Source organism: Falco rusticolus, chromosome 1 (assembly GCF_015220075.1).
Source record: "Falco rusticolus isolate bFalRus1 chromosome 1, bFalRus1.pri, whole genome shotgun sequence".
NCBI lineage: Eukaryota > Metazoa > Chordata > Aves > Falconiformes > Falconidae > Falco > Falco rusticolus.
Window position 1 is genome coordinate 65,201,852 of NC_051187.1, and position 15,949 is coordinate 65,217,800.

The window sequence follows — 15,949 nt, forward strand, 5'->3', positions numbered from 1 at the left end:
CATTCCAGCAGGAAATACAAAACTTCATATACAACTCTCTCCCCAAACACAATTTTAGTTGTTTTCAAAACAAACTTCAAGAAAGAAAGGAGAACTTTTGGACACTAACGTTTAATACTCAGAGCACACACAGACTTTGACTCCGAGGACCAGTGTCCCAGCTCAGAACATCTGCATTTTCCTTAAGGTGAAAAGTAAAGCAACTTACTCCATATGATTAAAAAAAGAAAGTGTTAATTGCTAAAACCAGTTAAGCTGTCCATCCTTGTTATTTAATTCCTCAATGAATGACTACGTTCTCAATGCTCTGAGCTGAGAATACAGTCAACTGCCCCAGACCAAATTCCACAATAAACACCTTCAGAACAGGTCTTTTTCCTTTAAGATACACAAAATGAATATTACATAGAAAAACAAGATCCTATCCTAAAGCTGCTCAGGGAATATCACAAATTCTTCTATCGCAGTTGTGTAGCATTTAACAAACTTTGCTCTTTTTAGACTTTCAAATTGTCAATACTAAAGCAAAGCTCATTCTACATAAAGGTCACCAACAATAAACAGGAAAGCATCTTTAATACTGTCCTTGTTGATCTAAATGCACTTCTTGAAAGGTAACAAGATGTTTTAGAAGAAATGCATCAAATAGTCTTTACACTGCTAATGGCTCTGCAGTAGAAACAGGAATAAATACAAAAGCAACCAAGGAACTAATACCCAAGTCATGCTTACTGAATGCATATAATAAAAAAAGACATCGATGAAGGCAGATTTTTTTGGTAGTCGTTTCCCAGATCATCAACTCAAACTAAAAAGTGGAAACTATAATTTACTCTGTTACTTTGATAAACTAAATCACTGAAAATAACAGAAAGGAGATAAACCCCATAATATTTAATAAACTTACGAACGCTAGGAAATGGGCTGTTTACTGATACTGGATTTATATGACAGAAAACAGTAAGACTAAGGGATCTGTGAAATCATCTGAGGAATAAACACAGTTGAAAAGCATAAACATACTTTGTCCTCATCGACGTCTTCAGCAGATGAACAAACATCCACCTGGAGACCTTTTTTTGCCTAGAAGAAACAGAAACTGTCTTCAATTCTAAACTGAAATAACTTCGAAAAACTAAACCAAAACTAGGGCTTCATGAAAGCCACAGGGAATTCTATACTACAAAAGAGTTTACACAGATGCTTTTAAAATTTTAGAGTTATAAAACATTACAAAAACTGTGCTAACCCTTTTTATTTAAACAACTATGTTTAAATGGGCTAATTCTGTGGTCTGTGGTTGAATCTTACTTAACATATAGAATTAGGTATACCAGCTCTGGTCAAGACAGAGCACTCTATTTTTCAGTGTGGAATCTGAAACCAGTTAGCTTTGTGGAATCAAGACAGCGACAAAATTGAGCAAGATCAGATGTGTCTGCATCAGGGTTCCAGAGCTGAAAGCAGTGAGAAGACCATACAGGCAGATTTGTGTGTGTCTGTGTCTGTACAGCACCTACTGGTTCTGGCCCATCTTTGGCTCTGTCGAATCTGAACTGCTGCCACAGCACCAAGTCAAACATCGACCTTCTCTGTCTTCCAGGAGAGAAGAAATGCCAGATCTAAGTTGGCTCCACACATTCTCATAGCAGTGTATAAACCAATCCTTTATGTAGCAAAGGCCCAATAAGCATCTTCAGATAAAATAGGAAGTTGTGTCCAAATCTTTCCGGATTCAGAGTGTTTCTCTGGCCTCTTCACAAGACACTCCACAGCCATGTTACCGGTATATTTAAGTTGAACTACCTTGAAATACAGCTGATGACATGCTTAAAACTACGTAAAGGACTTTACAGATTCCTGAAATATCTTCTACTAACATTTTAAACTAAGAATGAGTAAAGGGTTTGCTTTGGCATTTGTATTTCTAAAAGAAAGCTGAAAGCACACTGAAGTCATAAATATACTATACAAGAAGTAATATTAAGGTAGATACCTGACTTATTTAAGTATATGAACATTTTTTGTTTAAGTGTTTCATTTTGTGAACAGTTCATTTAACTATAAAAAGCTCTGTTCCTAGAAACTGCAATATTAACTTTAAAAATGGTGATACAATGTTTGTAATAATGTTAATGGTGTGAAAACCAACCAAAACTTGCTTTGCTAGAGCAAAATATGTACTACAGTCTCCAATATTTCCGAAAACTTTATATATATAGTTTACACTGCAAGTCTAGAAAGTGATACTTTCTACATATACCAACAAGCCAACTATTTGAAGACTTCACAGGACTTTTCAAGTTAGGTAAAGATGGTGCCTAACTAAGCTACTGCAAGGGAAGCTGTAGGCATAACTGGAAATATAATGAACTGAGACCCCCATATGTCAAGATATTTAAATGCGATAGAGTTAAATTTCCTCATAGCATCTGGTATGGGGCTATGTTTTGGATTTGTGATGAAAACCGTGCTGATAACACAGATATGTTTTAGCCATTGCTGAGCAGTGCTTACACAGAGCCAAGGCCTTTTTTGCCCCTCACCCTACTCCAGCAGTGAGCAAGTTGGGGGGGGGGCACAAAAGGTTTGGGAGAGGACACAGCTGGAACAGCTGACCCCAACTGGTCAAAGGGATAGATACTCCATACCATATGACATCATGCTCAGCAACAAAGTCTGAGGGAAGAAGAAGGAAGGGGGAATGTTCGGAGTTATGACACCCGTTTTCCTAAGTAACCGTTACACATGATGGAGCCCTGCTTTCCAAGAGATGGCTAAACATTTCCCTGCCAATGGGAAGCAGTGAACAAATTCCTTGTTTTGCTTTGCTCACATGAGTTTTCTCACTTTTACCCTTCCAATTCTCTCCTCCACCCCAGCAGGGGGAAAGTGAGCAAGTGGCTGTGTGGTGCTTAACTGCCTACTGAGGTTAAACTACAACTACTACCCAATAGCCCCAGATGTTAATACTATTTCAACGCTTGACTATTCCTTTCTGTGTGCACATATAGCCATTAAAACACACTTCCTCTGAATTCCCTTCAACAAAGTCTACACAATTAGGTATCTGTAACAGACACTCATCTACAATATAGGACAATTCCCTTATGGAGGAAAACTAGTTCATGCTTCTACACAAGCAATACTGTGACTAATACACAGCACTAATTTGTAAAAAACCCAATATATACAATGTGTAAACTAAGGTAATCAAAGTACTTTCAGAAATACAGGTATTTAGGAAACTCAAATATAGTAAAACAAACCTCTTCAGCATAAGACTGTATCACTTCAGTAGCTTCTGTTTTTCTTTTACATCTCTGCTTTACAGAAATACTGTTGCTGTCCAGGTCTTGCATGAGTTTAAAAAAGGCTAATTCATTAAATAACACTTCAGAGATCTCCACAAGAAGATCCTCCCCACAATCTTTTAATTTTCTACCAGCAAATTTTGCCAGTGAATCCTGTGAAAAGAAATAATTCTTCAGTTTTTGAAACAGGCTTTCGGTGCTCAGGGGTGTGTGTGGTAAAGCTTTGATTTTAGGAAACAAGATAATACCTCATTGCTGTATCAAAACTGAAGGAGAAGAGCAGCTACACTACTGAAATCCTAAAATACTGCATCAGGACAGCTGGTTTGTCTGTTGCCCATTATCCAAGTTGCAATAATGTTGCAAAACAACACTGAGAAACTACTAACCTGAAGTATACTGCCAAGCTGCTTATGAAAGAACTTCACAAATTCTTTACTTTCATCATTTTGTTGTGTAAGAGTCAAGACCATACGTCTTACTGATGTCAGTAATTGAGAAGAGCATACTTCATCCATGTGTTCCTAAACAAGTATCAGAGAATGAGCTTAATTACCACTTTAAAAAAAAAAAAAAATCAGCCATCAACCAAAACACTGAAATTAATTTCTAAATACCTGTCCACTGAAGGAACAACACTCCATGAACTTACAAAATAAACCAACTCCAACATGGTTATAGCATATACCATACTTCATTAATGACCGATAGGTTGTGACGCACAAAGCTTTAACTCACTTTTCCAACACATGAGTACATGCCATCTTTTAATGTTTGGACAAACTAAGAATATTCATATATTGTGGTTGTGTACCCAAGTGTATTCAAGTGTATGTTAAGACAGCTGCTGTTGTAAGCTTCCTTAAAATTGCAAACCAAACAGGAGTCTTCGGGCACTGAGACTGTGGCATATCAACAACAGAGTTTTTAAACCTAATACCAACCAAGTAGCTCATTTAATACATCTAAGCTTATATACTGCACATACTATAAAAGGGAACAGGAAGATGACTTAAGCATCTTACCACTCAATCTTCTCTGCTCTTTTAACCTTGCAAAGAATGAACTGTGACTATTTAGCCTTCTTTAAGGAAGTACATTTCTGTGTATTCACAGAAGTTTAAAAGCTGTCAACAACTTTAAACAGGAGCAAATAATGCTAAAAATCAACAACTCATAGAGCTATTCTTCAAAAATATCTCAAGTTACATTTTGCGTACCAATTTTAATTAAAATTATGTCAGTCCTCTTTGCTGAAAGGCAGCAAATATTTCAGAAGCACATTTTCAAACATTTCTATTCGATTTGGTCAGCTCAAAAGAAAGAAATCTCTGTTCCTCCAGCTCTATCCAATCTAGAAACCTTACCATTTCTTTCTCCTATTAAAAATGTCACAGAATCTTTCTGTTTGAGTATTTAATTCTTACTTGATCCTCAGCAAGGTCTGCAACTTAACACTATTTATTGGTAGCCGTTGCCAAGATGCAAGTTATAAACTTTAAATAATGTTGTTCTTTGCAATTACACAGGTCCTTTTCCTATTCTTCTAATTCATGTCTTATTGAAAAGAATTCTTACTTTCAGAAAAGGAATGACCTCTTTCATAATAGCTTTAATCTGCCGGTCAAGCTGCTGAGTATCTATATGAGGACATGGAACAGCAGAAACTTCACTTGACTGTGGCACAGGAACACATTCACTGGTACCTGGACCTCATTAAAAAAAATTTAAAAAGCACATTTTTTAAGTAATTCCACATCACTATTAAAGAAATACCAATTTTAAACCCATATGTTTTCTTTTAAAAAAATAAATCATATTTACTTAAGTATGTAAAGATCCTTTGAAACTTTGCTAAATTTTCAATACAAATTAAGAGGAAAACAATTCAGCCAATTAAATGATTCTTGATAATTAGAATAATTATTTTCTAAAACTAAGCAGAATATGTATATATGTGCATACCTTCCAACTTAGCAGCAGAAGCACCCTGAAAATTACTAGAGCAGCCCTCAGAGTCAAGGGTACTTTCAGCTTCAATTTTCATACGCTCATACTCCCTCATCCTAGCCAAAGCTTGATCTAAGTGAATCACTGTGTTGCCTATATTTAGAATAAAAACACCTTTTAATCTAAATAAAAAGTTTTCAGTCGATAGACAAGTAAACGATGATAAAAATAAATTCAAAGCCATACATTTTGAAATCCACATATAACTGTAGTTGAATTATACTCAAAGTGTTTCACAATTGGCTAATTTCTCCAAGCGCTGCTTTACAAAAGGTGATTACACACTAGAGATGAAGGAAGGGTACCCTATTAAGTGTAGACATCTGCAGACATCTTAGGAGAGAGGGAATAATACAACACTGAAAACCACATAATTCTTACCAAGGTCATCAGTGGCAAAGGGTTCAAAATTTGAAGACGTAGACATAGTACTCCCATTGTCTGCATCATTTTGTTCACAATCTTGACATGCTTCTCTAGAAAAGTTCTTGCCAAAAGTTTCCTAAAAAATGCCAAACAACTGAATATAAAGCAGGAATGTACCATCCTCTCATAATGTGTCAACAAGCCTTTTTTCAGCCACATGCTGTGGTATCAAGGCTTGTCACCAGACTGCCTGATTGGGGAACAACTCTAAAGACAAATCCATCAGGTGATTCTACCATGCTTGTTTCAAATACTTCAACTATAAAACAGGTTAGAAACTGTACAGAAGCATCAGTGATTCCTCAAATATAAAAAAGCAAAAAAAATTTTGTGAATCTTGTGATCAGTTCTGGCCCTAACCTTACTCATAAGAGGATTTTGGCTCTTTTAAAATATAAATTCTAGAAAAAATTACTAGTATGAATATTTCAGTACACAAGCATGCATGTGAATTAAAAAGACATGAAAAGTTGACAGTAAACTAGCTTCTGAACCTTACCTCATCTGTAGAGGCAAGGCTTTCACTGGGAGTGAGTTCAGAATTTGATGCCATCCATGTTGCAGAATTCAGCGATTTTGTGCACTTCTCTTTTTTGTTGTTCTCAGATAAATGCCTGGTCACTATATCCTGGCAAAGATAATAAATCTATACTGTAAAAAAGTACTTAAGATTAGTTTGATTCATATATAAAATAAAAATTGTTGTGCACACCTGTAAAGCATATAGAGCCCTTTGCCTCAGGTAATCCGTATTTAACAGCTGAAGTTCATGGAAAAGTTCAATGAGAAAGTGGGGACGAGATTCATTTTGAGAAATAAGAGTTGCCACTTCAGAATAAATTGTGTCTCGCAAAGCTTCAAACATAGAAAGATCACTACCAGTTTCTGTAGAAAAAAGGCATTCGTTAAGGCTTTGAGACATGCATCTGGTTGAAAGACAACTGCCTATTAGGTATGGAAGTTACAGGTACACAAATTACACCTCAGTCATTGTAGATTCCATTATACAGCTGCTTTCTTAAAGCTTATTCATATCCTGAAGGGCAAAGATTTAAACACTCTGAAATAATACTTTATGCAATCCTTTATATATAAAGTAAAATATAAAGCATTCATAGGAATAACCTGCTTTACAATTCTGAACAATACCTTTAGAAGTATTCTTTATTAAAGAGAATACTGCACACACCACAACGTTGCTTTCAAATTACGTATTCAACACTGAAAATGGAATTAAGATAATTCAAACAGGATAGCCAGAGGTCTCAAGTTTATATAATACAAGTAGTCTACGCTTCTGCAACAAGCAACAACATCAAGAAAGCTCTTAGACTGAATTCAAGAAAGCCACTCCTTCCCGCACCTCCCATACAAGCATAAATTCTATGTTCTCATACATGTCTAATATCACTTCTGAGGCTCACAAACATCTTACCCTTAAGCCCTATTACATATGTGTTAGAAGACAATGTGTTTCCTAATAAGTCTCCCATTTCTTTGAGAATTAAGTATTATCCTTGCATTACAACACTTAAATTCTTGCACAGATATTTTGGCAAGTGTTGCATGGAAAAAAAGTTAAATTTGGAAAACTTAGCTTAGTTTAACAGATGTGTATTTGTTAGTATTCAAGTTAATGAAGTTATTAGCAATATAGTAGATGTTACTGTGCAATTTTATTATCTGCAAATAGTTTATCAGTATTTTTAAGCACAAAGGCAAGCTTTTCAACCTTTAATAAGCCACCAAAATCGCTTCCCTCCTCCATTAATAAAATTTAATAGCAGCTTTTAAACATACTAAAAATGCCTACTAAAAATATTTTTGTTGTAGTATCTACCTGCGTATTTTCTATTTGTAATTGTGACTAAGCAAGAACATGATAAACATGTTCTCCACAATTATAATTCAAAGTCACTTGTATCATTGCATTTCACGGCAATTCCAAGTAACTTCTCTTGCCTTGTTTATATAGAAGGTGCTGCAATAGTACTAACTTTGAACATCTGTTAAACAGCGAGTTATAGGACCAAAGCTAAGAGGGGAAAAAAAAAAAAAAAAAAGTAATAGGACATTGTTGAAGCTAAGCAGTGAATGCATTACCTGGCACTTCAATGCATGCATTTCTGTTAGACTGCTGCAGAATTCTCCTAGCATGCGCTGTAGGAAAGTGGGGATAGACAGTGATAAACACAAAAATGCGCACCAGAAATAAAGACAGGGTCTATACAAAACAGCAGGAGGAAAGACTGCTTAGTCATCCAAACCACATCAAAGCTGCTTATTGTGAGAACTTGACTGGTAACAGTTTATTACGTATACCAATAAACAGCTCTTAGTGTGGACACAGCTACACTGACAAAGCTGTACATCATGCTAAAATGACTAAAAATTTCTGCATTTTTCAAAAACAAAGATACTGGCAGAACCTAAAAAGACACAGAGGAGAATATTTTTACAATCTAGACACAAGAAAAGCAGTGCAGATGGCAAAAATGGTTTATGTGATAAGACTGAATTTGAATGATATTTGATAGAGCTCCTTTAAGCATGAATAGAAAAAAAAAACATGTATACAGTACAGGATGCAGTTTAAATGCTAAACAGTTTCACGTTGTGCAGTTACCTTTCATAAAAACACTAACAAATGGGTGAGATTTCTGGTTGGCTAGGTGGTTTTTTTTGTTTTACAGTAACAGGTTTGCTTTAAATTATTTTGATCAAGTACCTAATCTACAGAAAATATCCCAAAACAATCAATACCCAACTTTTTACACTTAACGTTTACAGCATTCTTAGAAATTAAAAACGAAAATCCGCATGCTAAATACACAGTATTGCCTTCTTGTCATAATACATTTCTTTTAAATTATACACTAGCAACTACGCATGGAGGTCCTTTACTCAAGAGGTTCACAATACTGACATTCAGAAAAGAATACCTGAAGACATTTCTGTAGATCTACTGTATTTAATTATGTTTTCCAATTGTTCACGATTCCTTTTGCTGAACACCTTTCCATGAACAACCTCTTCAGAGTGTCTGCTTTTATTGCTCTTGCAGGGTTCACACACACTAGAAGCACTTGCACTTTCATAACCTAACAGGAAGGAATGAAAAGGAAGAAATAGAAGAATAGCTTACAAAATGTTTTATTACTTTTAGAAATTTGTTCAAGGGCAATCTCAAAGCTGTAAAACACCAATGATGTTTCCTAGCCAAAAATTTCCCCCGTACACTGATGCCATACAGTAGCCCTAAATCTTCAGTGACTGCAACAGTACTATACACACGAGTACTGTCCCTCTCTTCTCGTTCAGTATTGTACCAAAGCACATCTTTCCACAAGTCATCTGGTTTGAACACGAAGACATAATGAAGAGGAAGATTCTCCTGGTGACTTATTCCAAATCTTAGTAGATGTGCATCCACTATCCATTCAAACCATGGTGTCCTAATCAGTTACACTTTTTATTTACTGAAATAAGCTGTACGTGATTACATTATGTAAAACGAATTAACATTTCAATGAATTCTTTTCATTATTATAGGCACCATCTACAGAGAGTAAGTTCTCTGGAATGTAATGATTATAATCCAAGTTGAGTTTGTCATGCTATCCAAGATTACTTTACAACCTACCAGTACTTTTAACTCTGCCTTTTAGTTGAGAAGAACTCTTCCTCTTATTCTTTGATTTGGGTGTTTTATCTTTCGATGCCAAGCTTGCTTGTGCTGATGCTTTTCTAGATTTAAATGTCTTTGTCACAGTAGTTGGGTCTACTGGATCAGGCATGCTACTAAAACTCTCCAAAGACTCTTCATCGAACTCTCTTCTCCTGCTCATATCAGACTGATTTTTATGACCAGAAGCAATATTTTGTACTGAAACTGCAAAACCTGCTTTCAGATGAGACTCATCGTCTTTTTTCACTTCCTGGCTATTATTTAGCCAAATTGATCTTTTTTCCATTTCCTCTTCAGCTTGTTTATGACTCCTCCTGTCAGAGAGAAGGAAACAAAACCCACAACATATCATAACCTAGTCTCTCAGATAAAAACAGCATGCATTACCAGGCAAACAGCTTTATACATAACGCAAGTTACCTGCCCTAGTTACTTATTCATCAACTGATCATTGAAGGAAAAAAAAAAAAGTCTAGTGAGAACCCTTTGAAATGGGAAACATAAGATATCTCAAGAAATTAAAATTTATCACTGATTTCAACCTGAATGTACTTACGCAGCTATTGCTGTGTTCTAAAAGTACTACAGGGCAAAACATTTCTTAAACATTACAATCTACTCTAGCATAAAAAATAAGCATTCACTGAAATTACATCCTCTAGTTACTCAAACAGCTCAGTTGCAAGAAACATGGAAATGAAATCTTCCTCTGCTTACAAAAAGTATCACAAAATCATTTCAACACTGTACTTGATCTTAAAATATTCATGAAATGATACATTAGTTAATATGCAGAAAAGCAGAACACTTTACTGAAAGAAGTGAAAATATTCAACAGGAAACTGCAGAAGTAAAGCTCATCTTGTAATTCTATTACAATAAATTCCCTAAAAGAATTATGAATTTCCAGAAGAGGGAGGAGAGGAGGAGGAAAAACAATTAAAAGAGTGTTGCACTGTGACATAAAATACCTTTGTTTTTCTACTCCATTAGTGGAACTGCTTTCAAAAGGTTTGGGGAATGCCATATTCTCAGTTTTCCCAGAAGCATTATGATCTAGAGGATGTTGTTGCTGCTGCAGCTCACTGCTGTGTGGGGAAGCATTATGTGCAAAATCTCCAAAGCTAGAAGGGAACACTGGATTACAATTAATACCTACAAAGTAAACAAGAGAGTCAGAAGGTAACACTTCATTTATCTGTGTGATAGAAGTCAGATTTGAAACATATTGAGTGGCAACATAAAATCATGAAGGAAAAATACAATGGGGAAGCAAAAACTTTCATCCTGAAATCACTGCAATAATCAGAATTTATCTTAAATGCTCATTTGAAACATTACTGGATACTACACATGCCACTACAATCCCATCAGTGGAGAGAGAAAGGTGCTTCAAGAAACCCCAGTAAAAAGCTCCTACAAGGGAAAGTAAAAATGACAGCACTTCCAAAAAAAAAAAAAAAAAAGACAGCACTTCTATCTGCATCATGACAACTTTATAAATACTTCAAACTACCATCAAATTGACAAGAACATTCCAATGGTACCTGTATTCACAGGGCCAAGACCATGAACTCATAATACTTTATTTCAGAATCTTTATAATAGTGGAAAATCGAACACAACTATTCTTCAGTGCAGGTTCTATGTAATTTAAAATATATTCTTAAACAGAAAACAGACTTTAGACTCTGAAAGCTACAATCTAGGTCTATGCCTATGAAAAGGCTGAAATATATTAAGATAGCTTTAACAATTTCTAATGATACAGTAAAATACCTACTTTTTTTCCATTTCAAATTGAACAGTAAAAGTAGGATTGGTAATGAGATTAGGAGCACTGTATCCAAGTCAACAGTTACTTTATACCTCTGATGGGAACAAAAATCAGTAACATGCTACATTTACAGGCATTTAAAACAAAAATGCGTGTTGGAAGTTCTAAGAAAAAGAGACATAATTACCAAGTGCCACCTTAAAATTAAAGCGTTCACTCTGAACACTATTAAATGATTGCTGAAGGTATTCAAAAGGTTCAATCATTGCTGTTCACATGTTGGAAGAAGAACATTTTAAAGTGTTAACTTTATGGGGTGGGTATTTTCCAATATAACAGACTTCTTACTGAGAAAGTCTTGCTTTTCATACTGAAGTCAAAATGTACAATTGTTCAGCAACAAATGTTAACAAACTTCTGCTAGGATAACACAGACTCATGCAAGTAGTTTAAGACCATTTCAATAAGTTTCAGAATTTCAACAAGTTCACATTAAGATTTCAATTAAATGAGAGAATGGAAATTTCTGGAATTCATAATTCTTTTCACACCTGTAGTAATACTCACCTGGAGCAAAGGAAGAAAAATTAGTAAATCCTGGTACATTAAACAGGTTCACAGGTTGTGGAGGAAAGCTGAACGGACAGAAAACAGGAGATGGAGGTGGTGGTGCGCTACTACCTCTCTCCTTTCTTGATGGCTTCTCTTGACACTGTTGCTGTTCTTGTTGGCGCGTAAGATCATTTAACATTTGTTTCAACCTTGAAAGCAAGGAAAAATAAGTACTTGGGGAAAAAAAGACTGCTAAGGCAAAGCTTTAAGTTTATATATATTCATATTATTTCACCTGCTCCATGTATTGCATGTAAAGAACTGCTCCATTTAGCTAGTTAAAAAAACCTCAAGAAAAAACAACTTTCTTTAATCCTGAGCAACAGGAACAGTTTTTAAACCCACTGCTCTGCACTAGTGGACATGTTTACTAAAGTTAAATATCCTTGCAAGAACAACAAAAAATGAGTAGATACTAAAAAAAATAAGGAGGCTGAAAAGGAAACTTAAATACAAACAATAGAAGATAGAAAGTATTTGTTGAAGTGATGTAAAAGCTACTTTAAAATATTTTAAGAGGCCAGTAACTACATTCCCCTTACCAAATACAAAACAGATGAAGAGCCTGAACTTTCACAAAATGAATTAAAATGACCGTTTTTTTTTTAAACAAGATCGTTGTTCAGAAGGTAAAAGTAGTACACCCAAATGAAACCTAAGTAAGCATGAATTCTGACTGACAACACTAAGAAAGGACAAAAAGCTCTCCCACCATTTTTCCATAACCATTAGAATCCAGAATCTTGCCAGGTAGTCTAGCAAAGACTACAGCCATAAAAGCATAAGCAAGGACAGCAATCTAAACCAAAAAAGCAAAATAATGCTATCGCAACGGAATTTTTTGAAGAGATGTAAACTTTTGGTTCTCTTCACTAACGATTACTCAAAAAACTATCTCAAAGGCATTAAAGCAGTGGTCAAAAAAAAAAAACCAAAAATGCTTGATATAATTTCAAAAGCTTGTAATCAACTCAGAAATTCAGTAGTCTCATAGTCTTGTATTTAACCATTATCTGTAATCTTTTACTAACATAACCTTGTTCTGTTCTCTGTTTACTGAAGCATTTCAAATTCCACAGTCAAAACACTAATATAGTCAACAAACCTTTGGATGTTATTCTGCTGCCAAGTCAGTTGAGTGTAACACTGGTTTAACTGGTGCATAATAAGATGTACTTGTGAAGATGCAACATTACTGGGCATCATACCATAAGGGCCTGTAAGCAAAGTCTGTAGAAGACAAGAAAGGGTCTGTGGAAAGAAAATACATGAAAGCAACCAAATTACCAAAACCAGAAGTTATTGCTGGAAAGTTTTAGAAAAAAAAAAAGACAAAGTATTCTATCTACCTGCTGATCCTGCATCAAAGTTTGACAAATGCTGACACTAAATTCATGCTGTTTCTTCAACTGATTGATCTGCTCTTGCCATTGTTCCTTTTCTTCCACATACGAAAGTTCGGACAACCACCGAAGGTTTTCCTGACGTCGCATACTTATATTTTGCTGTTGCCTGGCCTTAGACAGTGGACGATAATTCCCATCTGCTGAAAGAGGACGGCAATTCTTCCACCTGGGTGGGGAAAAAAGGAAGAATGAGGACAAAAGCTGATATTTCAAAAAACTTTTAATGATACTTCCAATATTCAAACTATGTTCCAGTTGTACATCAACAACTCACTTGACACAGGCTATTTGAACATGCCAGCTACCACCCATGCAATTTTGTCAATCCAACATTTTCCTAAGATGGAAAATAACAGCCATCCATCTGACAACCACTGTCAATAAAGAACTGCTGAGGACATTTCTGGATCCTGTTTTTAGTATTGTCCATTACTGATATAGAATATGTACTCAGACAAAAATAGATGCCACCAACATAATACACACTAAGAGGCCCAGCTCCTGACTAGAAGGCCACTACCTGCTAAAATTATTTTGTTATCAAAAAGAGAGGAAATCAGTTGAAGAGATATACATAACTTTTAACATGGTTATTTTAATTTAGTCACAAGAAGATTATTAAGGAAATCAATCAGGTAAGCAAGAGTTAAAAATATTCATGTTAATTAAAAAAAATCTAGCCAGAAATAGTTTGCAAAGCTGCAAAAGCCAACAATTTGAAAGCAAAAATTTCAGAGTTATTTTAATTCTCTAAACTACTGTTTTTGAAAAGACTGATCAATATCATGGTAGAAATTTCATATAGGTTATATCTTTTAAGCTGTTTTTTTTCCTGTTTTCAGTCATATTAAAGGTCTGCCATTGAGCTCTCCAGTTGTGTTGCAGTAGCACCTTATGATTCTGTGGGTTTTTTAAAAAATATTGAAGTAGTTATACAAACTTCAGCTACAGAGACTCGGACAAGGAACTGCCACTACCCACAGCTCCCTAGCAAGCCGAAAGAAATTTCACTTTGCTGTAGGATGCCTTGTAGTTAATACAAAGCTTCTTTCACCCCTTTCCAAATACACTCTGACAAGCATCAGATGAACAAGTAATGCCACTAACCTATCCTTGCTTTCTTTACTATAATATGCATTTTCTGGTATGTTGTTATTGGGATAAATAGAGAAACTGTCATTCAAACTTGTCGCATCTTCTTCCTCTTCTGCCTGACCAGCTCCATCAGAGAGATAGCCATCTTCATCACCATTCTCTTCTTCTAGTGCACACTGGGTAGAACCTCCCCAGGTAGCCATTGTCCTAGTGAACAGGGAGAGGTGGGGGGCAGAGGTTTGTTAAGGGAAGAGTACTTTAAGTTTACGATAAATTATTTAAACAAGTCTTCAATTAATCAAGCTGCACCAAAATTAATTTAAACATTATCTCACCAATGTAAAATTTAACTAGTATTCTTCTGATGCAGGGACAGTTAAATAAAATTACTTATTGTTATGGAAAATTATTACTTTACTATTGTTATAAATGGTATAGAGATGATGAAAAATTACTCTGAGCATGTGGCATTTCTCACACATTTTCCTCTCCTTAGGTGATTTTTCACCATTTATGGTGAAGGGGAGACTAAATATGCTGGGAAGACACATAAAACTGGCAAGTTGCCAACTAACAGTCACTTTAGAAGTCAAGAAATTAATTTACTGCTCTGTTATATCATCACATTCAGTGCTCAATGAAAACAGGGAACCGCCCTAAGACTGACATCTCACTAAATAACAGAAGCACCCACCAACTGACATAGTATGACTTGTGTTCTTACTTTTCAGTCCTGCTGTGCTGTGGAGTACACTGAACTTCTGATCCTTCGCTTTTAACAGATGCAGCAACAGCAGATATTGTTTCTGCAAGCTCTCTCCTCCTCTCATGTTCAGCCATTAAAGCTTCAAGTTGCTTCCTTCTCTGTCGCAATTCTTCTCTTAAAATCTCATGTCTTCTCATCTCAGACCATAACTGTTTACAGTAAAATGGAAGACATCAGACTATATACAAAATAAATACAATCTAAACTGTCCCAAGTTAAAATTTCAGTATTTGATGCTACACTGATACCTTTTTGTTCAGGCATTGCTATTATATTGTAAATGAAGCCACACCACAGAAAGCTAGCTGCAAAACATATCCCATATTTACTATTTACCTGAAATACTGCAACGTCTAAGGAGGTAATTAAATATTATAAGACAAAAGTTTTAAAGAAAAATAGCATGCTTCACTCAACACTTTTTATCACATAAATTACACATTACTGGTTAGCTCTTTAAGTAGCATGACAGAATACTGCCTTCTGGAGAAAACTGAAAATTGTGCCAAATATTTCTTTGATCGCAAAGCAGTGGACACAACAAAAAGATTTTCTGCAACTTGCAGAAACTTCAAGTTGCAGTGTATGTTTGAACAAGACTTAAGGAAGCCATGATTTATAAAGAGCAACACATAAAAGGAAAGGTACAGGTAGTAAGAGGCCTTTACCTATCTAAAATGATACAGTGAAAGAATAAATGACAATAATTTTACAAACATGTAAACAGCGTAACATACAAAAATAATTGTGTAAATGAACTAGACTGCAAAACACAGGCTTAAGACAGACAAGAAACAATGTACTCAAGCCTGAACTAGCTGGTAGTGCTGGAGCCAAGATGTTTTCCAACAAAAA

The 15,949-nt window shown here is 35.3% G+C and overlaps 1 protein-coding gene across 22 annotated transcripts in view; it reads right to left on the bottom strand.

Moving 5' to 3' along the window:
* Positions 1–15,949, bottom strand: part of PCM1 (pericentriolar material 1) — a 43,671-nt gene that overhangs the window by 6,582 nt on the left and 21,140 nt on the right. For 9 of the 22 annotated variants that reach the window (XM_037381841.1, XM_037381954.1, XM_037381968.1 and 6 more), the window contains 17 exons: positions 15,053–15,243; positions 14,341–14,535; positions 13,177–13,399; positions 12,933–13,078; positions 11,783–11,976; positions 10,410–10,593; positions 9,394–9,752; positions 8,693–8,851; positions 7,854–7,910; positions 6,463–6,635; positions 6,250–6,378; positions 5,706–5,826; positions 5,280–5,417; positions 4,893–5,026; positions 3,704–3,838; positions 3,270–3,467; positions 1,024–1,083 (listed from right to left, as the gene is read on the bottom strand). In XM_037381841.1, coding sequence (XP_037237738.1) covers positions 1,024–1,083; positions 3,270–3,467; positions 3,704–3,838; positions 4,893–5,026; positions 5,280–5,417; positions 5,706–5,826; positions 6,250–6,378; positions 6,463–6,635; positions 7,854–7,910; positions 8,693–8,851; positions 9,394–9,752; positions 10,410–10,593; positions 11,783–11,976; positions 12,933–13,078; positions 13,177–13,399; positions 14,341–14,535; positions 15,053–15,243 — 2,796 coding nt within the window. Of the gene's footprint in view, positions 1–1,023; positions 1,084–3,269; positions 3,468–3,703; positions 3,839–4,892; positions 5,027–5,279; positions 5,418–5,705; positions 5,827–6,249; positions 6,379–6,462; positions 6,636–7,853; positions 7,911–8,692; positions 8,852–9,393; positions 9,753–10,409; positions 10,594–11,782; positions 11,977–12,932; positions 13,079–13,176; positions 13,400–14,340; positions 14,536–15,052; positions 15,244–15,949 lie in introns of those variants that run through there. The other 13 variants (XM_037381892.1, XM_037382003.1, XM_037381976.1 and 10 more) reach the window with 10 other exon arrangements.